We start from the raw sequence: 24,948 nt of genomic DNA, 5'->3' as shown, positions 1-24,948 counted from the left end.
CAGAAATACAGCTCTAACGGGTGCCGGTGCATTGATATGTATGAAGAAGTCGTTTATTTTTCATCAGTCATTATGGAGCCAAAATTATTGCGATTGTTAGAGGAGTATTTTCATTGGAGGTTACCATAACCTTATAGTCTAAGGTTCAAGTTTAATGAGGCAGTAAAACCTTACCTTAGGAGTATAAATCGCGCCACTCAGAAAAGCAGGTATTATATAAATATTTTTAACAAACTAGCTGCCCCGGGGAACTTCGTTCCGCCTAGCAATCGATTCAATTTTTTTAATTTTTCTCTCCGTAAGAACCATCCTCGTACTTCAAGGAATATTATAAAAAAAGAATTAGCGAAATCGGTTCAGCTGTTCTCGAGATTTGCGATCAGCAACACATTTAGTGATTCATTTTTATATTATAGAGAAGATTATTATTGGAATGTCCTCACATGTTTTTGATGAATTTTGTAAGAAAAACTTAAAACTTTAAGTTTTATTTTAAGGTTGATTCGCTAAGTTCGTCTCAAGTAACTTTTTACAAGTAAGTACTTTTGAATCGTCAAATGCATCTACCACTAGTTCGGAATGTACCAAAGACTAGAATAAAGTAAGTGATCGATATAAGTCCAGCGAGGCAATTGCAACTACCGGAAAAATGCAACTAATCTAATTATCTTACAAAATAATATGTTAGTTATGAAGATAATTAGATTCTTTACATTTTCCCGGTAGTTGCAATTGCCTCGCTGGATATATCACATTTTTTTCGTAACTTTGCAACACTAGATTTTGTATGCATTTATCGGTGTTCCGGTGTTGGGTAATTACGTAGATCGCGTAGTTTTTTTGCTTCCTGAAATACAAACAGCCTTCAGTCTAGACGTAGGTCGATGCCTTGGATCTAGCAAGGTCTTGGTCAACGTTCATTCATTGGTTTATTTTTAAGTTTCGCTAACGCTCGGTTGAGCAGCAGGAAACACCTGCTGGTGGGCAGAATTTTAAAGTTATCGATTTATTCTAAACGTCTTCGCAATGTAAGACTTTCAAAGAATAAACCACAGATAACTTTAAAGTTTTTCGTTTTCGTTATTTCTTTTTTTCAATGTGGCTTCGATTCCGGTGTAGTCCTAGTGGCTATCACCGATTGCCTGATCTAACCTCGTCCTGATTTTGATCTAATAGAGCATGTAAATGTATGATATTACTACTATAAAAGAAATCATAACAGAAAATTTATAATTCACGAATTTTCAACATCTGGGTATTTTTTTTAAAAGATATTGATTCTTTAATATACATAAGTGGACGGACATATGGAATATCTTTAGATGAAACAAATTGCATTAAAATAAATGATACGCAATAAATCAGCCGATTTATCAACACCAACGCGTAAAACGCAAGTAAAATCGAAAACAGACCTATTTTTACTCGAATTCTTCAAGAGTGCAGTCCCAAACATAAAAATACTTTTAGTTACAAGTCAGTCGTCAAAAATATCCGAAAGAATCACCACATCAAATAGATTCATTGTAATTTTTAAGGATTCGTAGAATTTAAAACCACGGTTTTCATCGTTCTAATTTGTCTATTGACTTTGGCATCGCGTATATAGAGATTTGTTCTAAATTTAGGTTGTTACGAATGTTTGGTTTGGGGCGAGAATAGATTAGAAAGGGGATACGTAATTTTGCTCTGATGGGATAATAAATAACATCTATAGAACGTAATGGAAAAGGGACTAGACTGTGAATCATAATTACCGGTTTCAAACACAAATTTTAATAGGAGGAAATTTTGATGACGTAGTGATTTCTTCGGCTGATTCTTATCAAAAATGTTTAAAGCTTTGCTAATAATATAATCGTATAATATGAGAAGTAAATAGGCATCTTTTAGGCAAGCGCGCTTCTAACGAAGCCTCATCACTACTTTCCATAAAGCATGAGTCGAAGAGTAAATAAAATTGCAATTGTAATAAAAAATCGATGAACGTCATTTTTTAAACCACACATTCCAGTTTAGCGGATTCCATTTAGAATTCCATCTTATTTCACACCATTTCTGTAATTGACATCGTCATCACCAAAGTCAGCGAAACAGGAAAAATAAAATCATAAACAATAAGTACTTACAGTGTCTACAGATCATCACTAGTTAAAACTTCCTACATTATGATGGTTTCATACCAATTTACCGGTTACTTAGATGCTCTCTAGTCCCTGATAAGCTTATGTTAAGATCTTAAGTGTCACTCTGCCATGTAAAAGCAAATTGTGGAAGCTAACTTCCACCTGCTTTGTTCCCTCAATCAAAAATATTTTGACTGCAGGAAACAAAACCTTATCGACCTTGTTCTTGTAGATGCCAAGTGTATAGGATTTAAAGCTATTGGCAAAGTGGTTTCCCTTTGTAAATGTATTTATTTGTATATTATATTGTCTGTGTAATGGACGCTGTAACTTTATATTTTGCGACGGCTGACCGCAGAGCGGTAAAAAAGTTGTGTTTCTGTGGCTAATAATCTCATTTTTAGCTTTTGTCTGTTACTTTGCGTGTCTAGATAGATTTTATTTTAGAGATTTCGAATATGCTCCTTTTCAGGATTCCGTACCCGAAGCGCGTTCCGTACCTGGGCGCGTTCGGAACCCCCGTAGCTCTACTTTTAAGTCCGCGTCAAAATTATCACCACTATAATATTATTATCTTACAAATGCAACAACCGACTATCAAAAAGTACCTATAGTTTATTACCTATTATAACGGGCTGTAACTCATGAACTGTAATAGGTAGGTAAAGAGTTGAAATTTTCACAGAATGCGTATATTATAACAACAAATAATAGAAAAATTAAAGTAGCCCCCATGACAAAAAAAAATTAAAAGGTAAGGAAATTATGTCCAAATCGAATTATTTCGAAAAACCGATAGACGTTGAGGTGCCAAGGTGCTAGAATGGCGACCTCGCACCGGAAAGCTAAGCGTTGGAAGACCTACTGGAGGGTCTTCCAACGCTGTGCTTTCCGGTAAACAGACGACATCAAACGAGTCGCAGAGAGTCACTGGATTCAGGCGGGCGAAAAATTATGGCGTGTGGAAGTCCCTACAAGAGATTTAAGTCCAGCAGTGGACATCTATCAATTGATGATGATTTCAAAATTAGCTACTCACGGAATGAATATTGGTACCTATTTATAAAGTCGTCTACCGCTGCCCTAGACTTGTCAAAAGATATTACCATAAAATAGCGAGTAGGATGGATGTTACGATATTATCCCATACATCCCACAATTAAACGAGGAGTGGCGTGGACAGAAGGTCGGTGTAGCGTCAGTTTAACGTATAAGTAGGTCGAGGGCTCGCCCGTATATTTTAGGATTTCTTGTGTAACTACTCACTGTCCACTAGCTTCTAATAAGCTGAGATTATTAGAATTTGTAGCAAAAGCCAAATATTTTGTTCATTGATTTCGTAATGCGGGAGCTTTTTTCATGACTCGTCATCACTATCCATATTATAATTGTGAGAGCGTGTTTGTTTGTTGGTTTGTCTATCAACGACGCTGCAACCGTGCAACTAATCGACGTGATTTTTTGCATGGATGTAGTTAAATGCTTGGAGAGTGACATATGCTCATTTTTATCCCGGAAAACCAAAGACTTCCCGCGGGATTTTTAAAAGATTAAATCCACGCGGACGAAGTCGCGGACATCGGCCGATGTAACCTCTAGGCTTATTGATTCGCAATATTGCGTAATTTTTCATAATTTATCTCTTTATCATGTAAAATATGCTGTAGATACCTTTAAAGTTCTAAATCATTAGAATCAACTTGAAAATATTTCTAAATTACACTACAATTCTAATCAGGAATTTCTTTACTAGCAACTACTTCAAAAAGTACACCAACGAAGCCAATCATAAGCTATAACAAAATCACGTGTTCCTGTCAGATAGGAAGGTCTTAACTAAAGGGAGTTTCAAAAACAAACAAAACAGAGGAATCATCAATTTATTTTTCAACCATTCATGCTCGCTTATAAATAAAGCAATGGTGCGAACGTGCTGCGTTAAAATAAGCGCTTCTAATCTCCGATTTTAGACCAAAAATCAACATCTTCCTCCTCCTCAGTTACCTCGGGTATCTCTTTCGTTTCATCCTTCTCCTCGAAGGAGCTCAATATTGGAACTTCCCTGTGAATCGGACTCGCTTCATCTATCCTTTCATCGACGGGTAACGGACTTCTGGATTTCTCTCTCGATCGACTTCTGGAATAAGAACGTGCCGCTAAATTAGGAGCACTCCCAAATCCACTGTAGTTCTCATCTCTGCTCATGTTTTTGAACTCCGCTTCCTCGAGTGATGTGAAAATTTTAAGCTCTTCTTCACGCGAGGCTCGCGACTCTCTCGACGAATTCGAAGACGAGGACGCACGTTTTCGGAACGACTTCCGTCTGCCACTCGGATCATTTCGTTGCAACGGTCGATACTTTATCCCATCAAGAGATCTTAAACAAATGTATCATTACGTGAGAAGGGTATAGTGCAAATGACGAAATAGCTACGCATAGTGAAGTTATCAAATTCAGGTGAAGATGTAATAACCAAATGAGACCAAAGTGGTGGCTAGATCGTGCATAATGAATTTCTAATGAAACACGGTGGTCAATAATAGAGAATAGTAACCTTAAAAAATTGTCGCTGAGTACTATGTCTTCGTTTTTTTCGCCGCTATACGATTCGAATTGTATTTCGGGCAGTGGCGATGAGGGATTTCTGGGGCTCTGCTTAGGGCTGTACTCCCATGTAAGTTTTCGGCTGGCGTCATTTTCCTCATATCCGGTGCGATCGTCATGTTTGTAAGCGTTTGGCGAACGACGGTGCGTGGGCGACGATGATCTGTTTTTTTGTCCTACACTAAATGACTCCGCTGTGTTCGATATTATTGTTTTCGTCTTCGTGAGTGGATATCTTTCTATTGCAATATCACCGTTCGATTGAGTGTTTTCTTCTACGGAATCCTGTCCGAAGCTTGAGATCTTTGTGGAAAACAATAGAGCTGTTGTGTTGTGTTGCCGATCGTAGTATTTGACTTCAGCTGCATTTATCCTTCCTTCTTTATCTTCGGTGAGAGAGAGATAGCCAAGGCCGCAGTCTCTGGTCCAATCCCGTGGGGAGTTCGCTGACTTTTGGAGAAGTCTCGTGTAATATTCGACTAGATCGTTGAAGTTCGGTTCTGTTTCTGGGACGATTCCACTGATGATGTGTCTCATACACTCTAAAGCTTCATGAAAACCGATATATGATATTGCTACTGACATAAGTAGTCCCATCGTTCACCGATCACTGTTTTGGAAAAGGGAAAGGGACAGAATTACCATCGACGGGGAAAGGGATTGGAATTAACGCTCTAACACACGGCACTAGATATGAACAACTGAATTAAAATGCTGCACATTGCCAAACATTGTGGCCGTAATTAGAAATGAGTTTGGCGATGAAGCCAGATATGATTACGTTTGTCTCGTTTTATCTTGATCCAAGGTTATATTTGCTCTATAAATTTGAGACAATAGAGTGATTTCATAATTGATCCAAAATTAAGCATTACGCGTCTTTTACGAATTTAACACAGCATAAAACAAATTTTAAACAATTGTTTAAAATATATCCCTGTTCGGGCCCGAACAGAAATATGAGAGTTATGGCTGTGTACATAGCGGACATTAGGTACAGAAACTAGAGACAAATTAAAAAAGTAGAAAAAAATAACATTCAGCAAGGGTCACGCAGTCATAGATAGTGATTACAATATAGTGACACCGTAACGTTTACGCGCGTTGACACCAAAAGACGAGAATTTATTAAAGAGTTCAGTGATCAATTAAAATAGCCTGTATGTTTAGCACTATATCTGTCCAGTTCAAGGAACATACTCGTAATACCTTTGACGCTTTGTAATAAGGTTCTTAATAAGGGATAAGCTTGCGCTTGACGACAGTAGCGCATGTTTAAAGCAATGACGCGCTTGTCTAAAGATGCCTATTTACTCCTGCCGTGAAGGTATTTAGGTTATACGTGGCAGGAAACACGTAACACGGAAATCAGAACTTAGGCATTTCATACCTTAGCGGTTTGTGTCAGGAATGTTGCGCAAAAACATTTCGTATGCGTGCCAACGTTGACGGTTTCTCGCTGTTCTGAGGTAGAACAGTGAAGGAGGAACAAGGCTGTGAAGTTTCTGAGCACACTCTTCAAAGTATATCCGATAAGCAGGCGACATTGCGTCAGTGCTGTAAGCTGAACAATTTTGATCTGAATCTGATTGATTGCCAATAATTCTAAAATTAATTTCAATCCAATTCACAAATCTTTTTAAGAGATATAACTGTATCTCTGTTTAATGTAAAGATATTCTAATTTATGACTCTCAAGCGTCATCGCGTCGACATTGAAATGCTCGGCAAACACTTAAAATAGTGTTTTAATTTGATCCTCAATTCTGACATAACACGTGAGTCATCGACCTTTTTGGATTTAGGATTAGGTTTTCAACTCTAGCCGTTCGGCTATTAAGTATTCCATGAGTGATCCGTTTTTTACTTTTGAGTATTTTTTACTCAAAAGTAAAAAACGGAACACTCATGGAATTTGTCCGTTCTTACATATCACAGTCGTTTTATTTACGTAATAATAATGAAAGTAGATACATATATTGAATCTTGTTTTGGAGAAGATTCACATCAAAACATAGAATAAAGTCAGCCCGTAAGCATAGTAAACTTAAAGTCAAAAAGTACTAAACTCATTTTTTCACGTTTTAACTGATAGATAGGGGTTTTCGGAAAAGTTTTCTATATTATATTATGTATCTAATTAGTATTAAGTACATGCGAATTGAGTCTTTAAAATACTTGTTAAAATATTAGGCTCAAAGAACTTGCCATTACAAAATAAAATTTTGCGCGCGAACCGTCCCGACTCCCGATGACCCTGAACCCAAAAAAAAGTTTAAACTTTTTAAAAACAACGCAATGTTTTTTTGTCATCATGCCAAGAGTTTTATTACGATTATTGGAAACTTTTCCTTTATTTTTCATTCTGTTTTCCGTCGTAATTTTAGTTTAGAATTAAAATTTATTAAAGAGGTATTTTGTCAAAATCGTAAGTAAAATTAAATTATATTTGTGTATAAAGGTATATGGGTACAGGTAGGGCCTTTATCCTCTAAGGCAAGGGTATAATTCATCATCAAGGGAACAACTCATCGCCAGCTCTCTACTGAGAACGGGTCTCTCAGAATGAAGGTTTTGGCCATAGTCCACCACGCTGACCAAGTGCCGATTGACAGACTTCACACACGTTCCTGCATGCCTGAAAGTTCTCCATTATGTTCTCACATTATGGAGAACTCTCAGGCATGCAGGTTTACTCACGACGCGGACAGAATGATTTCCTTCACCGTTAAAGCATGTGATAAGAGCTAAAAACGCACATAACTCTGAAAAATTAGAATTGCGTACCCGGGATTGGACCGGCGACCTTACGAATTACGTCTTACCACTAGGCTCTGAATCTCTATTGCTACTCTGAAGTGCAGGAATATTGTTGAAAAAATTTTTTTTTTTTAAGAATTTACGAAACGACCCTGACGTCGTTAAGAAACGATATTCACGTCTAATAGCCAATTAATAACAATAACTTAGCGAGTGCCAAAACATCACTAGACTACAAGGCGACTCTCTAAATTGCAAGTTATTAAAAAAAAATATTATCAAATGAAAAGGAATTTGTGCAGAAGTTATCCTACTGTTCTAATAAATTATGGGTGTTCTAATTATGGTGGAATGACGTCATAGTGACGAAAAACTGTGCGAATTCAATCGGTAGGTATTCATTGAGAGTTTCTGCAATAGATAACATCCATTCAGTTTTAGCGTTTTCGGAAATTACACTCTTTAACATCCTTAAAAAGCAATTTAAAAATATGAGCATGATTTTTTTTCACCTCATCGAGATTAAAAAGAACCTACAAAAACACAGACAGAGAAAATAGTAGTTAGTACTTAATTAACTTCGGAATCTTAACTAGACTCAAAAAAACTTGACACTGGAACTCAGAGGAGGTAAACTGAATAAATAATTAATTAAAAACACAAAACTCAGAATCCAGAGCAGTCAATACAAATTTAAACAAAACAAACTAAAAAAAGGCCTGAACTCAGACCAGTAAATTTACGAGAAAAACCCTAGTCTCAACAAGGACCTAGAGCCAGGTTTTATATTTCTTAAAAAAGTACCTTTATAAAGTAAAACTAGAACCTAGAACCTTATTTGGGACAATGAAAAAGAAAAGGCAACTAGAGCTCAAACTTAGAGCAGAATCGCCAAAACAAAAAAAGGTAAAAAATTTTCATCTGCGGAACACGACACGGGGTTATCCAACAACCCAGTGTCCTTCCTTCCGAATGCCGACCCCGTATGCAAAGGTAAACATGGAATCGGGCACAGTGTCACGTGCCGCGTGCATCGGAAGCGACCTTGCCTTTGGGATGGAGTCGGAGTGAAAGTTGTATGTGTTGTACGTTGGGCGGGCGTCGTCGTCGGGCGGCGTAACCGGACACCCGCGTGTGACGTCACACGCGAGCCGTGTGCACGTGGCCCGCTTGCTGCAGTAACGAACTAGTACGCTGGAGGAGCGAGATGTTTGCTATTTATCTTCACTCCTCAGTCAAGCTTAAACTTTCAATAAAAGCAGTGATAGCATAGTAAAAAAACCGGCCAAGTACGAGTCAGGCTCACGCACGGAGGGTTCCGTAATAGTCGTATTTTTTTGCACTCGACATTTTGCACTACTTATTTAAAAAACTACGATTTATAAAAATAAATAAAAATCAGTTTTAGAATCCACAGTTGACGCCCTTTCATATGACACCACTTAATATACCACTTAATATAGTTATCTTACTTTGATAATTGAAAATACTAATTATTAGTTCATGACCACAATTTTTTTTTTTTTGTGTGATGTAACTACAAATTCACGGTTTTTAGATTTTTCCCCTAATGTCTGCTATAAGACCTACTTACCTGCCAAATTTCACGATTCTAGGTCGACGGGAAGTACCCTGTAGGTATCTTGACAGACAGACAGGCAGACAATAAAGTGACAGTTTTTTCTTTTGAACCTACCTCCGCTACGCACCAGTGGACAGGCAGCCTAGGTGCTAAAACGCCACGAACGAGAGAACAGACAGTGACAAAATTCGATACAAACTCTATTGGCCTATCTCCACTACTATCGCGGCGATAGTTTTTATCGAATTTTGTCACACGGCGAGACTATCGTCACGATTCTCTCTGCCCGGGCGCGCCGTGGAGATGGCGCCTCAAAATTTAGGAGATGCACCTACAGTCGCTGCATTCTTGTTTTCTTGTTGAACTTGTGTTTTTATGCAATAATATGGCTAAAACACTAACAATAAAAACCAATAAAAACTTGAATAAGCGTGAACGCGTGTTTATTTTATATAAACCTAACAGAATTCTCACACAAAAACCGTCAAAACGTCAATTTAACAAGCTTGTTATACTAGCCGAACATTTTATTTCCGAAACTCGTAAACGCAAGCGCGTATAATCCATGTACCTATATCGGGATTCGGGATGTTGTAAACATATTATTTTGTAGGTAGACATAATAATCTCATACGCATCCAGTAGATTAACGCAATCACGCGAAAAGTTATAAGAAAAAAAAAACAATATTTTTTTCGCCAGGCTTACTCAGTAGCCAGAGATTTATGAGGTAATGCAAGAATGTTATGTATGGCATGACATCGTTCCGTCTTTATAGTTTAATCCGAGCTGGCCGGAGCGCGGGCGAAAAATGAAAATCATTCGTTTTTCACGCTCTTCGCTTCTCCCGTCTAATTTACGCTCTTCCGACGGTTTGTGTGAATTTGCAATTATTTAAAACACGATACGCGTACTCTACCGAGTTTTGCCAACGGTACTGGTTGCTCGACACTTCGGTCACTAATGGCGGTCACGCGCATTAGCAATATGCGGGACTTATATCAACTAACAAAAAGAGAAAGCGACTGACTGACATTTTATGTTAGTCTACTTGTGAAAAATCTCGATAGAAGATGGCGGCCTCAATAAAGCTGTTCTGTTTGGCGGGTATTTTAAATACGGTCGGAAGCAACGTTACTTTTGTCTGAAAAAGATTGGAGTCACTTAAAGAAATTTTCCTCAAAAAACCGACGAACTGAATAACATCACTACCCATATTATAAATGCGAAAGTGTGTTTGTTTTTTGGTTTGTGCTTCAATCACGCCGCAACGCAGCGACGGATGGACGTGATTTTTTGCATGGCCTACCCATAGTATAGTTAAAGACCTAGAAACCTAGGTATGTACCTACTTTTTATTCCGAAAAATTCCACAGGATTTTTAAAAACCTAAATTCACAGAGTCGCGGGCATCAGCTAGTAATTATCTATAGGATGCACTAAATATCGCATAAATTATTTTTAACATATTGGCAACAGGTTTCCATATGAATGACCTTTATATATATTTTTCTGCTAGCCTAAAGTGATGATAGATAAAGGAATGTGAATGCCTGAACATCATAAGATGTACCTACTCGTTTATTCTTGCCTTGAGAAATCCAAATAATAAGTATAGTGTAGTACCTACTTATGGCACTTATGTAGAAGATACAAAGGTCGATCTCATATTTCAGTCAGTTACAGTGCGACCAGGCTTTATTGGCGCGTGGCGAAAATCGGAACTAAGGCCGCCATCTTATGAAGCATAGATATAAAAAAGGTATGAAGTGTCAAGCAGTCCCCTTATATGCGGTATTGCTAAGTAAAAAAAATCTGAAATTCACTGTTTTTATTTTTTGTTAAATATTAGAGTGGCGAATCGCCCTTCTCGCTCAAAGCCTCGCGACAAAACTATCCCAACTTAACACTCGCTTCTCATCTTAATCAACCAATCGTCGGCTCACTACAGAGCACGGGTCTCCTCTCAGAATGAGAAGGGTTTTGGCCATAGTCTCCACGCTGGCCAAGTGCGGATTGGCAGACTTCACACACCTTTGAGAACGTTATAGAGAACTGTCAGACATGCAGGTTTCCTCACAATGTTTTCCTACACCCTTAAAGCAAGTGATATTCAATTACTTAAAAAACATCCTATGTGTTAGCCTGGTGGTTAGGACGTCTGCCTCCTGATCGAAGGTCGGGGGTTCGATCCTGGGCACGCAGCTCTAACTTTTCAGAGTTATGTGCGTTTTAAGTAACTCGTTTCCAGTTTTTAAGTCAACTCGTATCTCGCTAATCGTTGGTGGTTTCCGTTTGTATATCCCTTGTGAATGATCAATGACCATGAACAATCAACAAACAGTTGGTCCGATTGTGTCGGTCGAAGCGACGATTGACAGAAATGCAAACTAAACGCTGTTTGCCAAACGACGTCTCAAGTTCGAGGCCTAACTGACCCTGAACAATATTATGTTCAGTCAGCTTTTGATTTGGAAGGCGTATTTTGATGTGAACTATACGCAATGCGGTGCGCCACAAAGGCGACCTTATCTAAGAGGACAGACTTTACCCGTAGGTTGGATGTCGCTACCAAGTTCCAAAGCATAACCTATAATAGCGTTTAGACTACCGTGAGTGACTTCCATTCTAAATAATATCTGTCCCGGCTGTACTCACGTGTTTAGTCGGGCTAACGTCGACTAAACACGTGAGTACAGCCGGGACAGATATTACATAACCTATAAGTTACAAGGTTTATTTTTACTTATTTAGCTCAACGGAAGGCTAGCCATTCAGCGAGGTAAGTAATAGCGCCAGTGTATTGGCCACAATACCCATTATTTAATGACCATTTGGACGGTGTATATTTTTTTGTAAATAGTAATTTTTAATGATAAGTTTTTTCTCAATGTACCTACCTACTTAAATATAATATTTTTCTTTTTTCTAAGTATTGTCAAAGTAAATTGAAATTCTTAGAAGACAAAAAAGCGCCTTTTCATATTTCTATAATATAAACTAACAAGTTTTACCGGGCTTTTTGTTTTAAACAAATTTTTCGATTAGGTGGTACACGGTAGTTGTGTAGGTGGTGGTAGGTAGGTAGGTGTTGACCAGAAAAAATCACCAGACGGCAAGAACCTATTTTATAAAAATGAAAATAATAAATTAGGTGAATGAAAGTTATGTACCAGAACAGGGAAGACGAGCGAGTTATATATACCTTTAATTTTAAAATTTTATGTTAGAACATACAAAGAAATAGTATAACAAATGAAAGAGTACAGTGCTGCCATCTATTGCCAAGTAGCAACATTTTTCAAAGTAAAAGTGATGTAACGAAATATCCGAAATATTTGTTCACAAAATAAATAACGAATTAAGGAATTATTATTCTATTTATACATTTTAGATTAGAATTTTATTTAATCATCAGCGTCTCATCCAAAAATACCAGCAAAATACCAGCAAGCTTCAAAGTGTGAGGGTTGGGAAAAATCATAATATTGTACCTATCTACTTTTATGATAAAGGAAATAGGAATAAAACAGGGAAAAACACGTCATGCTTTTTAACTGTTTTAAGTTCACTCACAACAAACTTTTCTCTTTTCACCAGTTTCCGAACGCACACGAATCACCAACGCGGGAGAACTTCACGACCGTAATTTGAATAACGAATTTTGTAGCACAATTTCAGTTCACAGATAACTTTTATAATTTTTTTAAATTCGATTTTCAAACGATCGATGAAGGTTTTCTGGAAGACACGTCCTCGATAGATGTCGAAGGAGTATTGAGTTCACAGTTGGCGAACGCTGTATAGTGAGAAGTGTTGTCGCGTGTGTGAGTCAATTATATTTATTACATCGGATTATAGTTCGACCAATATACTTTTTTCTATTTGACAGATGAGTCTAGTGTCGTTCCAATCGCAACATGTATTCATCAATCATGTCAATATATCGATTACTAAAGTATAGACACATCTATAATATTTGTTAATATTATGTTAATTTGATATCAGTTTTTAAAAAAATTCATAAATAGGACAATAAAAAATCCCCAGTTCTTCAACCTGAATTGTAAAATATGACTTATTTTGACAGCTTAGTGTAAATAACTGTCAAAAAATAATGGAAAAGCTTGACACAAACGCACATTTAGCTAACAAAAATAAACTCACTGCTTCAAATTCATCAACACCAATCTTTATAAGGATCGACATGATTTTTTGCATTGATATACGTACCTACTTAGTTAAAAACCGGAAAGTGACAAATATACCGCTTTTTTCCCAGGAAATTATAGATTTCCCATGGAATTCTGAAAAACCTAAATCTACACGGAAGAAGCTACGGGCAGCATCTATTTTCATACTTTTTTTAAAATATCTACGGAATTATCTAGGCGTCCAAATGTCAAATAGTATATAGTAAAATGGACCGGACTATACCTAGTAACTATAATCTATAAACAACCTGCGACTTCAAAGAGATCGATCGCTATTTAAAGGATCGATGAGCAAAGTGTGAGCGGGCGAAGGCGATGTCATGTGTCTTGTATCGGCTCTTCCGCGATATGTTTAGCGGAAAATTGGCATTATAAAAAACCTAATTTACAGTACCAACTAATAACAAAAATCTTTTTTCGAATTAAAAGTATGTAGGTACCTACCTACCTACTCAAAACAATATATAAATCTATTCACGATATATTTATATAGCATAAAATAATACGTTATGTTTAGCTTAAACTGTCAATAAAAAAAATTAAATTATTTACTAATTTAATGAATTTTCCATGCAGTCATTACATTATTAAAAAAAAATATGTTATGTAGAAACTAGGAATCTTAGTTTAGCGTATATTCCGTGGTTTAGTCGTATATTATGAAAAGTGTTTAGGCCATAGTCCATCACGCTGGCCAACTGCGGATTAGCACACTTCACACACCTTTGAAAATACTGTGGGGATCTCTCAGACATGCAGGTTTCCTCACGATGTTTTCCTTTACCGCTAAAGCAAGCGATATATTTTAATTGCTTATTATTTACCCAGTTAACCCAGTTAAATAAATTAATTGAATTTACGCGAGATAATTTTGAATGAAAATAAAACTAAAATAAAATGTTTGCCTCACCCTTGGGATGAATGGAGAAAACCCTTTGCCTTGACACTGACCGATTTAAAAAATTAAACGTTTCTTTTCAGCCAAGATGGCGCCGAGAAAAAAGCGCGAAAATGTAGCAACTGAGGCAATGGTTAAAGTGTTACTAAGGTGTGAATAATTCCGCACAGTGGGAGTAGTGTTTGTTATTTTTATTCCATAAGCGAATACTTGGTAAACATTTGGCCAATTCCGGCTATTTTAGGACTTAAATGCATTTAGTGGTTGAATAGTCATAATCAGGGCCATAAAATGTAAGATTTTGTGCATGACTGAAGATCCATTCTAGGTATTAGCTTTATTTTTATTATTATCTATTTACACCAACAACTTCCATACAAGTATGACTAAATTCTAAAATATTCAACTGCAGTATAGTAGTCCATTACAGGTGCACTTATGAGAGAAAATATCCTAACATGCACTAACTTAAGTTACTTAAAGTACTTAATTAAAACATAAACTTTAAGAATAGGAGTTTTTGTGAGAGTGTGTTTGCTCGTTTGTTCTTCAATCATGCTGCAAAGGAATAACAAATCAACGTTATTTTTTGCAAAGTGACTTAAGAAACTTTTTATACCGGAAAATCAAAAGCTACGACTTGATTTTCTAGAACCTAGAAGAAGTCTACGTGGACGAAGTCGCGGGTATCACCTAAAAGCTCTATAAATAAAAAATAAAATAAAAAATATTTTTTATTCAAATAAACTTTTACAAGAACTTTCGAATAGTCGGATGCATCTACCACTGGTTCGGAATGCCTGGTTCGGAATATAAAGCGAGCTTTCATATAAGAGTAGGCTTTTCTTTATCAATGTTTGCAAATTAATTGGTTGGTGTGATAAGACTGGTAATTTCATTAGCGTGTTTGACTCATGTGATAAACGGCCGCGTATGAATGACGCCTAAAACTGAATTAGTTAGATTTAACGGTAAATACATTAAATTACCGCTTAACATTTAAAAATAAACACAAAATTGCATTAACGACATGTCGCGCGACAAAATGTTGGTGTAGAATTGTTCATACTCTTACTAGGTAGTTCGGTACGTCGTATTTCTCATTGTTGCTGACGTAATCTAGGAGTTTTTTGATATGAAGGAGTGTAATGTTTTCAGGGTTCATGTATGACGTATGTATGTGTTTCTTTACTCCGTCATAACTTCTACATACCTAAAACAGATTTTAGATGCATAAAATATGTATGTTAAATTTTTTACATCATCCCGAGCGACACAGACTTTTACACAGACATTTAAAAATACTCAATAGGGCACCATTTTCATGTAAGATATGAATAGTTAACTAACTCTGTTACAAAAGCGGTAGAACACGCAAATAGAGCTTACGTCTCTTCGGTGCTCTAGGCTTTCCAACGAGTTTTCTGTAGCGCCATTGATGATAAAGGTTCGTACGCATCTGAGCGGCGCGGCGCGGCGCTTCAGTGAGCTTCACGTCGCGGCACAGAGCTTCAAAATATCATTTCTATCATTTTGTATGGCGCATATCGCACTAGAGCGGCGCTGCGCGGCGCTTCACCGCGCGTTGCCGCGCGGCACGGCTGGAGAGAATATTTTGAAGCGCACCGAAGCGACGCGCAGTGCAGTGACGCTAGTGCGACATACCCAGCGGCGCGGCGCGGCGCTTCAGTATGCGTACGTCGCTCGAATAAGATACACGCGCATCTTGTTAGGTATTTAAAGTACAGGCAAGAATCGGCAAGATAGACCTCAAAATAAATAACGTAGGTTTAATTTTTGACACATGACGTGTTCCTCATGCTCTTAGAAGTATATCCTCAAAGGTCCCAACCCCTAGGATGTCGGCTTCCCCCCTTCCCAGTGTCTAAATGTATAAATGTCTCTCCGAGCGTTATGAGAAAACATCAATGGTAAAAATAATCCTGATTAAATAACTATAATATATTATGTACATATTATACCTACCTACTTCATCTAGGTAGAATTAATAGTTTCGGAAATATGCCTACCTATTGTTGTACTTGTGTTTATATTATACTAGCTTATGCCCGCGACGTCGTCCGCGTGGACTACACAAATCTCTAACCCCTATTTTACCCCCTTAGGGGTTGAATTTTCATAAATCCCTTTTTAGCGGTTGTCTACGTCATATTAGCTAGTTAGCTAGCCAGCATGCCAAATTTCAGCCCGATCCGTCAAGTAGTTTGAGCTGTGCGTTGATAGATCAGTCAGTCAGTCACCTTTTTCTTTTATATAGGTATTTAGATATAATATGTACCTGTGTTTACCTGCCTATTTTATATATTCTATTGCACATAAAACAAAGACATTTTGCGAAAATGCTTTTTCTAATGTAATTTCCACAGAACCTAAGGGACTAGCTGATGCCCGCAACTTCGTTCGCGTAGATATAGGTTTTTTAAAAATCCCGTGGAAACTTTTTGATTTTCGGGATAAAACTAGCCTATGTGTAGGCACACATAGGCTACTTTTATCCTACAGGGTATAATCTATCTCAGGTATATAGGTACGAGTAGGTAATTCCCGGAAATGTGCTCACCTATAGAAAAATCTAAATCCACGCGGACGAAGTCGCAGGCATCATCTAGTTGCATTTTTTTTTAGATTTTTAATCCCGTGTGAACTCTTTGATTTTCCGGGATAAAAAGTTGCCTACCTCTGTCAATTCCCGGAATGCAAGCTACCTCTGGTCCAAACTTCATATAAATGGGCCTTTAACAATCCCGTGGAAATTCTTTCATTTTCCAGGATAAAAAGTAGCCTGTCCTTCCCCGGGATGTAATTCAACTTTGTACCAAATTTCATCAAATTCGGTTAAGCTGTTGAGCCGTGAAAAGCTAGTAGATAGACAGACAAATACACTTTTGCGTTGATAATAATATAAGTATGGATATGCATAAATATTTTTTTATAATTTCCATAAAAACTATCATCATCATCATCATCATCAACCGATAGATATGTCCACTGCTGGACATAGGTTTCTTGTAGGATTATATTACCGACCTGTGTGGTATACCTATTGTTTCTAATGTAATTTCCACAAAAACTATTAGGCAATCGCATAAAGAATTTTGTCTTCGACATTCTGAAGTAAATGTGAAATGGTACAGAGTCATTAAGAAGGCGAGGAAACAAAATGTGATATCCTTCTTGATAGCGTGACTTTGGTATGTCAGCAATCCATTTCTTCTTCTTTTTTAGGGTTCCGTACCTCAAAAGGAAAAACGGAACTCTTATAGGATCACTTTGTTGTCTGTCTGTCTGTCTGTCTGTCTGTCTGTCTGTCTGTCTGTCTGTCTGTCTGTCCGTCTGTCTGTCAAGAAACCTACAGGGTAGGTACTTCCCGTTGACCTAGAATCATGAAATTTGGCAGGTAGGTAGATCTTATAGCTGACATTTGGGGAAAAATCTGAAAACCGTGAATTTAGGGTTAGATCACACAAAAAAAATTAAATTGTGGTCATGAACTAATATTTTAGATTAGTATTTTCAACTTTCGAAGTGAGTGACTATACCAAGTGGGGTATCATATGAAAGGTCTTCACCTGTACATTCTAAAACAGATTTTTATTTATTTTTATGCATCATAGTTTTTGAATTATCGAAATCATACGACTGTAGTACGGAACCCTCATTGCGCGAGCCTGACTCGCACTTGGCCGGTTTTTTCTCTTCGATAATTCGTTCTTCTTCTGCACAACAAAGAAATAATAATCAAATCCTCTTCACTGTCGCTCATCTTGCGACGTTGTTGCTCGTACGCGAACGGGTATAAAAGTGACGCGCAAGTGACGCGAGGTGCCGCGTACTGAAGTTGTAGTGCGGTAGGCACCGTCGAGCGGCCTGAGGTGAAGCGTTCTGCAGTCGGACTGAAGCGCCGCGCCGCGCCGCTCAGGTGCGTACGAACCTTAACGATAATAACGGCAGGACAAAAATAGTGAAACAAAAAATCTCCAGTACAATCTTGCGCTAAATTATGTGAATCACAGACATGATTGCGTGTAATTTATTAGGTAAGCAAGAGGTGTAGGTCGTGGGCTCGACTTTGCTCGTAATTCGAGCACCTCTGGCTTTAACGCTACCGCTATAATATTTTGTGGAGCTTCATGCGACTGGTTTGATGTCGTCTGTCAATCTGTGGGGACTTCTTCCAACGCTGCAAACCTCCTAGGGGGGGGGGGGGGTGTGGTGTTTCTTCTACGTCTATCTACGCCATATTTTGATTATGGTTAAGTCTACTTTGTACTAAGGTATTAATATTTCAAAAATCACCAGACCTTGACAAGTTCATGAGAAGAATAGACGATGATGATGTGTAGTTCTCACAATAGTACAAAGACCTCATTCCTCAACTTATAAATTATTTAGGTAACGTTTGTTTAGGTAACGTTATTCATGTATTATTCTATTTCAAGATTAAGAGCTAAAATATAGGTATTATAACATAAACTATGTTTGTGGTTTTGTTTTCCACAGAAAAAAACAAGTATCTAAGGGTGCGATTGTCTAGCTAAATCGATAAAGATATTGAAATAATTCCTACACAGAAAAAAAATTTTTTTAGCTTATTCCAAGAGTGTTTAGAAAAGGATAGCTTATTCGTATATGGAATTTTCAAAAGAAACTTCAGCTGACTTCATCAATCCATCGCCCACTATTGAGCAGGTACGGGTCTCCTCTCAGAATGAGAGAACGGTTTAGGCCGTAGTCTGCCACGCTGCAGACTTCACACACCTTTGAGAACACAATATGGAAAATTCTCAGGCTTACATGTATCCTCAAGATGTTTCCTTCACCGTTAAAGCTGACTTCGTTCCTATTCAACTGATGCAAGGCTAAATAGCAACAAAGTGAACTAGGAACTAATATGTCTATTTAGTATCAATACTGTCGACATATTGGCTTACTTTTAAGGCCTTTTATCTCATCAATACGTCGTCGAAGAGATCTGAAATGAGACGACGAGAGATGTCGCCTTGATTCGTTCGATAAGTCTCTTCGATTTCCGGTTGCAATTGCTAGTTGCTTTTCCGCAATCGGATATAGCGATATGAGCGTTTTTCATCACCAACCCACCAACCAACTACTGAACACGCGTCTCCTCACAGAAGAAGAAAATTAGTCATCGTCCACCACGCTCGCCAGGTGCGGATTTGCAGATTTCAACCTTTGAGAAGGGATTTAGGGATTCTCTAATTGCATTGAATCGTAATTGCATTTTTACCAGCGGAAAGCGGGCATGGAGGTTTCCTCACGATATTTTAAAACGCACATAACTTTGATAAGCTAGTACAATAGGTAGGTAGTGGAGAATACTAGCCAAATCTTTGATTAAGTAAAAGAAGCCTATGTCTCTTTCTAGGTCTTTAACGATATCCATGCAAAAATTACGTCGATCCGTTGCTCTGCTACGGCTTGATTAAAGGACAACAAACAAACACACTGCCGCATTTAATATTAATCTAAATATATAAAAGGAAAAGGTGACTGACTGTGCTGACTGACTGACTAATTGATCTATCAACGCACAGCTCAAACTACTAGACATATCGGACCCTATTTTATCCCTAAGGGGGTGAAATAGGGGTTTGAAATTTGTGCAGTCCACGCGGACGAAGTCGCGAGCATTAGCTAGTAGTGATATAAGAAGATTTTCCTACCGTGAACCGTCTGCTGTGTGGAGATTCGTTGCAAAAATAGAGTTCAAAATAAACGCAGTCTAAATCCATCCCGAAGTAACGGGGTTAGTCACTCGCTGCAGCACAAAACTGTATACACTATTTAACTAACTGACTATTATCAGAATTAACTCAGCGATTATGAATTTCATAGATACGTTACTACAAACTACCCATTAACATAACCCATACTAATATTATCCATATACAAATACATACTTCTAAATATATAAAAGGGAAAGGTGACTGACTGACTGACTGACTGAATGACTGATCTATCAATGCACAGCTCAAACTACTTGACGGATCGGGCTAAAATTTGGCATGCAGATAGCTATTATGACGTAGGCGTCCGCTAAGAAAGGATTTTTGAAAATTCAACCCCTAAGGGGGTGAAATAGGGGTTTGAAATTTGTGTAGTCCACGCGGGCGAAGTCGCGGGCATAAGCTAGTCTATATATATATATATATAAAAGAAAAGACTGACTGATCTATCAACGCACAGCTTAAACTACTGGACGGATCGGGCTGAAATTTGGCATGCAGATAGCTATTATGACGTAGGCGTCCGCTAAGAAAGGATTTTTGAAAATTCAACCCTTAAGGGTGTACATATAGGGGTTTAAAATTTATGTAGTCCACGCGGACGAAGTCGCGGAGATATTATTATAAATGCGAAAGTTTGTATGTCTGTCTGTCTGCTAGACGAAATTTGGTACAGAGATAGATTCCCAGTGGTATGTGTTCCCGGGACTTTTAAAAACCTAAATCCATACGGACGAAATTGCGGGCAAATATCATTTATAGTTTAGGCGCCGATTCTATTGAGTGAAAATTTCATTTAGCAAAGCAGCGTTTAGCAGAGTTACGTACAACTTATGTAAATACATGTCAATAAATCGTCTCCTACGGAAATTCTCTGGTCAAGAGTTTGTTAGAATTAGGGCTGTCACTTGCACGATTCTATTTATAATATACTAGCTTATGCTCGCGACTTCGTCCGCGTGGACTACACAAATTTCAAACCCCTATTTCACCCCCTTAGGGCTCGAATTTTCAAAAATCCTTTCTTAGCGGATGCCTACGTCATAAAAGCTATCTGCATGCCAAATTTTAGCCCGATCCGTCCAGTAGTTTGAGCTGTGCGTTGATAGATCAGTCAGTCAGTCAGTCAGTCAGTCAGTCACCTTTTTATTTAGATTATGTCGGCATATCACGGCAGCTCGTGTGTAGAACATTGTCTCTAAAAATTGTTTATATGTTTTTCTTTCAAAATTAATATTAGCAGGACATCCTTACTAATATTATTACAAATGGTAAAACCTTGTTATAAATGTTACGTTACCTGGTAATGATAAGTAGGTGGTAACTGGTAAGGTATGTCTGTCTGTCTGTTGCCTTGTCACGTTTCAAGACAGAGATAGCTTGCATCCCGGAGACGACCAGAGGCAACTATTTATCTCGGAAAACCAAAGAGTTTCCACGGGCCTGTCCCGTTTACGGTTTACCCCATTTTGACAAAATTTGGTAGGAAAGCTTGCAAGTTGCATCATGGAAACGGGCATGGGCTACTTTTTATCTCGGAAAATTAAATAATTCTCACGGAATTCGCAAAAAACCCAATACAAACTGGCAACTAAAAAAGAGCAGAGATTTCTTGGAGAGGTCAAGACCCTCAGCAAAGAGGAATACGACGCAAAGACATAGTAGATACCGACAGGTCGAGATGGCAGGAACGCCGCGGTCACCCGCACAGCCCCGCGGGATGATTAAGTAAAACGTTGCAGTAGCGACAGCAACGCGACAGCAGTAGCAATGCGACAGTTCATTTGGTGTCTCTCTTCTTCTTCTTCTTACTTTGCTTTGTGGCTATTGCTGTCTTGCTCTCGCCGGACGTTTAGCAGCAATGATCGCGAGATTCACGCCTGTCGCGAACCTGTCGCGAGATACGTAATCACCCCGCCGATTCGCGCGGTGTGCGGCCCCTCCCCTAATACCCTGATTGCCATCTCGACCTGTCGCTTACTATACCTATACGTGCTTGTGGCAACCCTAGTGAATGTGCATATCATTCAGATCGAGCCGTCTGACGCTGAACGCAGCGCCTAGGCTCGACTGGTAAATGTCAAGCCGTCAATAGAGTACAGGAATAGCTACATACGAGTATTATTATATTAGAACAGTTTATTTAGTGTACAATATACGACAACAACATGTTACAATAGCTCTGTACAGTCAAAGGCCAAAACTCGTTTAGCACCTGATCGAATTCACTTGCACTGCACTGCACGGCACGGTTGTGCGCACATCTAAGTGTTTGTGTAGCGTGATTTTAGAAAAAGTCATAAGTGAAACTGCTGCGCGATTGCGGGAGAATGACAGCTACAATGTCACAATCGCAATCATCTTTGATTGGTTAACGTTCGCTCACTATTGGCTACAATGCATTGTTGCAACAAAAATCGCACAAATTCAGCCAATCAGAACAATAATGAGATTGTAATAATGTATATGCAGGTTTTAGAGAATCGCCCTACAGATCAAATTCAGTTGCACTGCACGGCACGGTTGTGCGCACATCTAAGTGTTTGTGTAACGTGATTTTAGAAAAAAGTCATAAGTGCTGCTGGTTTTTGATGCTATAGTTTTGCGGAATTGCTACTCGAATTCTGAGGCCGACCGTACCTACTTCATTACTTTTCCTTAATTTTGGAGAAATTATCTTATTTATTTCTTTTTCACTTTTTAATTTTTATGAGGACCTCCACTGATGTAGGATAGGAGGAATATATTAAGGGCCTCCAACGCTAAACTAGTTCTAATTTTGTGAACAATTTTTTGGCATTTTAGTAAAGGACTACTCAAGGTTTAGAATTTTTAGAATTTATTTATTTAAACAACTCAGTACAGTAATCAACTCTCTGGAATCCTGACCCCTAAACTAGGAAATCCCGTGTCTTAGGGGCCAGTGCCTTCCCAAACATAAGACAATGAATAGTAAAGAGGTAAGTTTAGAGGTCCCCTTCATCCATCAGTAACCTGGGGTGAGCACGAAAGTCATCGGGTTAGAGATCCGACCTAGGCTAATAAATACAATAGTTTCAAAATATTCAAGTTTGGCATGAGACTTATTTATGAATGTATTCTTAGAACATTGCACTTCTATATAATATGTCTATTAATAATAATGTTATGAATCATTGCATCATGCAATGATTCGCCCAAAACGTAAGCGAGTTGACCTAGATGGGAAATTAGCACCTAATTGCCATACACTTGGGCTATGACGGTTACTCTGGTTCTTCTATGGATCTCCTAATCTTTGATAAAAATCGGTCTAAGTTTTACCTACTTTTAATTAACAATTGTATAGTTTCCGTTAGTTAAATAATGGCGTCTGACATACGATGCAAGTGCGAGCTTGCGCAGGTATGGTTCCACACGCTCGTCGTACACATAGCACTCACACTAATGCAGATGGCGAACGCGGCCTACTGACGCCTATGAAATGCTATTGCGACGCGTCTTGCGGTTTACTTCAAGGCTATACCTAACTTATAATTGAGAGATTAATACTCTGGAAATGTGGTGCTGGAGGCGAATCTTTTGGATCGAATTTCGTATCAACGCGACGTCTCTATACTCATAGAACTCGACATTAAACTACGCCTTTCGGCGTTAGTACAGAGTCGCATTTTAAAATTCTTCGGACATGTCTCCCGGCGTAAGAGTGACTCCATTAAGCGCCTTGCTCATACAGGGCAAGAACACCAGAGAGCGAGGAAGGGCGCCCATGCGATAGACCGACCAACTTAAGTCTACATGTGGGCGGTCCCTTGCACGAGTGTACCAGGCTGTCAGCCCGCAGGGAGAAATGGCGAATGCTCGTGAGGCGTATAACATCTGCCCTCAAAGACCTCACTTTCTTGATGACCACGACCGCTCTGCCAAGAAGAAGAGGAATAAGTACTGTTTGTTTTCAAAATCGCCCGCTGAGTGACTTTTCTACCGCTCGCTGAGTGTTTCTTGACTTTGATTATGAGGCCCATAGTTAACAACTATGTCTCGGTTCCGTCACAGAATATTATATAATGTTCCGTGTGGCAACAGGCACTGTTCGAAGACTTGGTCTTCAGGCATTGAGGAATTTCGGACGACACATGTAATTTGTTGACAACTAACAAGACTATAGGTAACTGTTTGTGTGGAATAATTCAAGTCTAAAAAGGTCTTGACAGCTAAGTGAAGAGATAAATGCACATACATTATTAATTACTCGTCCCTAATGAGTCAGGCGTTGATTTCCTCTGCTATTTGGCGCTCAAACAATCATGTGATAATTACTATTAGATATGTCTCTTTCCAAACTACACATTTACTAGGACGCCAAAACATTGACGCACAAAACAAGCTAAGCTGAAACTACAGCATTGCTAAAGATACCAAAAAGGTTAAGTACCTAGGTACTTAAGACTGGAAAACCTAAAGCATTAGTATTAATAAGGGCAACCAAAGACACAATAATAATATCTGGTTTTCACTTAACGCACTAATAGGTGAAAAATTTCAAATAAACGTTTTATAATAAAATATTTAAGTAGGTATTCAAAACGATGCCGCAGAAATTTTCATATCGACCTACCGTTGTCTGAATACGAAGTTTTACAGTTATTGACACCTTAGATGGCGCAGTAGTCGACATATTTCGTTACACCATTTTCTTCCTTGCAAGATGCCTGGCAACGCGAGAAAAGGTGGGGTCTACCATAATAATAATAAATTGCAGTAACCAACCCAACGCATTAGAAATATAACTTAGGTGATTTCCCTGATAATATGGAGAGTTATTGAGTTATGGAACTGGATTTACCATTTTTGATTAAGACTTACCTCATCACAAGAATGGCACCTCGGCTTCAGCCTCTCTCCATAATGTCGAACACAATACAGGCGTCCATCCAAGGCACAATAGGCGAGTTCCACAAGAAGCTCGTCGCATTCGGAGCATGTAAAGCACGCTGGGTGATAGAACGCCTGGCA

At 38.3% G+C, this 24,948-nt stretch overlaps 2 protein-coding genes across 3 annotated transcripts in view; both read right to left on the bottom strand.

Annotated features, from left to right (window-relative positions):
* LOC117982478 (uncharacterized) overlaps window positions 1-24,948 on the bottom strand; it is a 112,664-nt gene that overhangs the window by 41,837 nt on the left and 45,879 nt on the right. The window contains 1 exon segment of the mRNA XM_069498652.1: window positions 24,799-24,942. Within this exon segment, the coding sequence (XP_069354753.1) occupies window positions 24,799-24,942 (144 nt within the window).
* LOC117982218 (uncharacterized) lies at window positions 3,993-5,454 on the bottom strand. 2 transcript variants are annotated; one of them, XM_034968539.2, is made up of 2 exons: window positions 4,682-5,454; window positions 3,993-4,503 (listed from the first exon to the last, which is right to left on the bottom strand). In XM_034968539.2, the coding sequence occupies exons 1-2, from the start codon at window positions 5,326-5,328 to the stop codon at window positions 4,080-4,082; spliced, it is 1,071 nt and encodes a 356-aa protein (XP_034824430.1). In that variant the 5' UTR covers window positions 5,329-5,454; the 3' UTR covers window positions 3,993-4,079. The 2 variants fall into 2 exon arrangements, with proteins under 2 accessions (XP_034824430.1, XP_069354746.1); XM_069498645.1 differs by having other exon boundaries at window positions 3,993-4,263.

This window comes from Maniola hyperantus, chromosome 5 (assembly GCF_902806685.2).
Source record: "Maniola hyperantus chromosome 5, iAphHyp1.2, whole genome shotgun sequence".
Taxonomy (NCBI): domain Eukaryota; kingdom Metazoa; phylum Arthropoda; class Insecta; order Lepidoptera; family Nymphalidae; genus Maniola; species Maniola hyperantus.
Note: the sequence above shows the minus strand (reverse complement) of the source record. Positions and strands in the feature narration are given on the sequence as shown.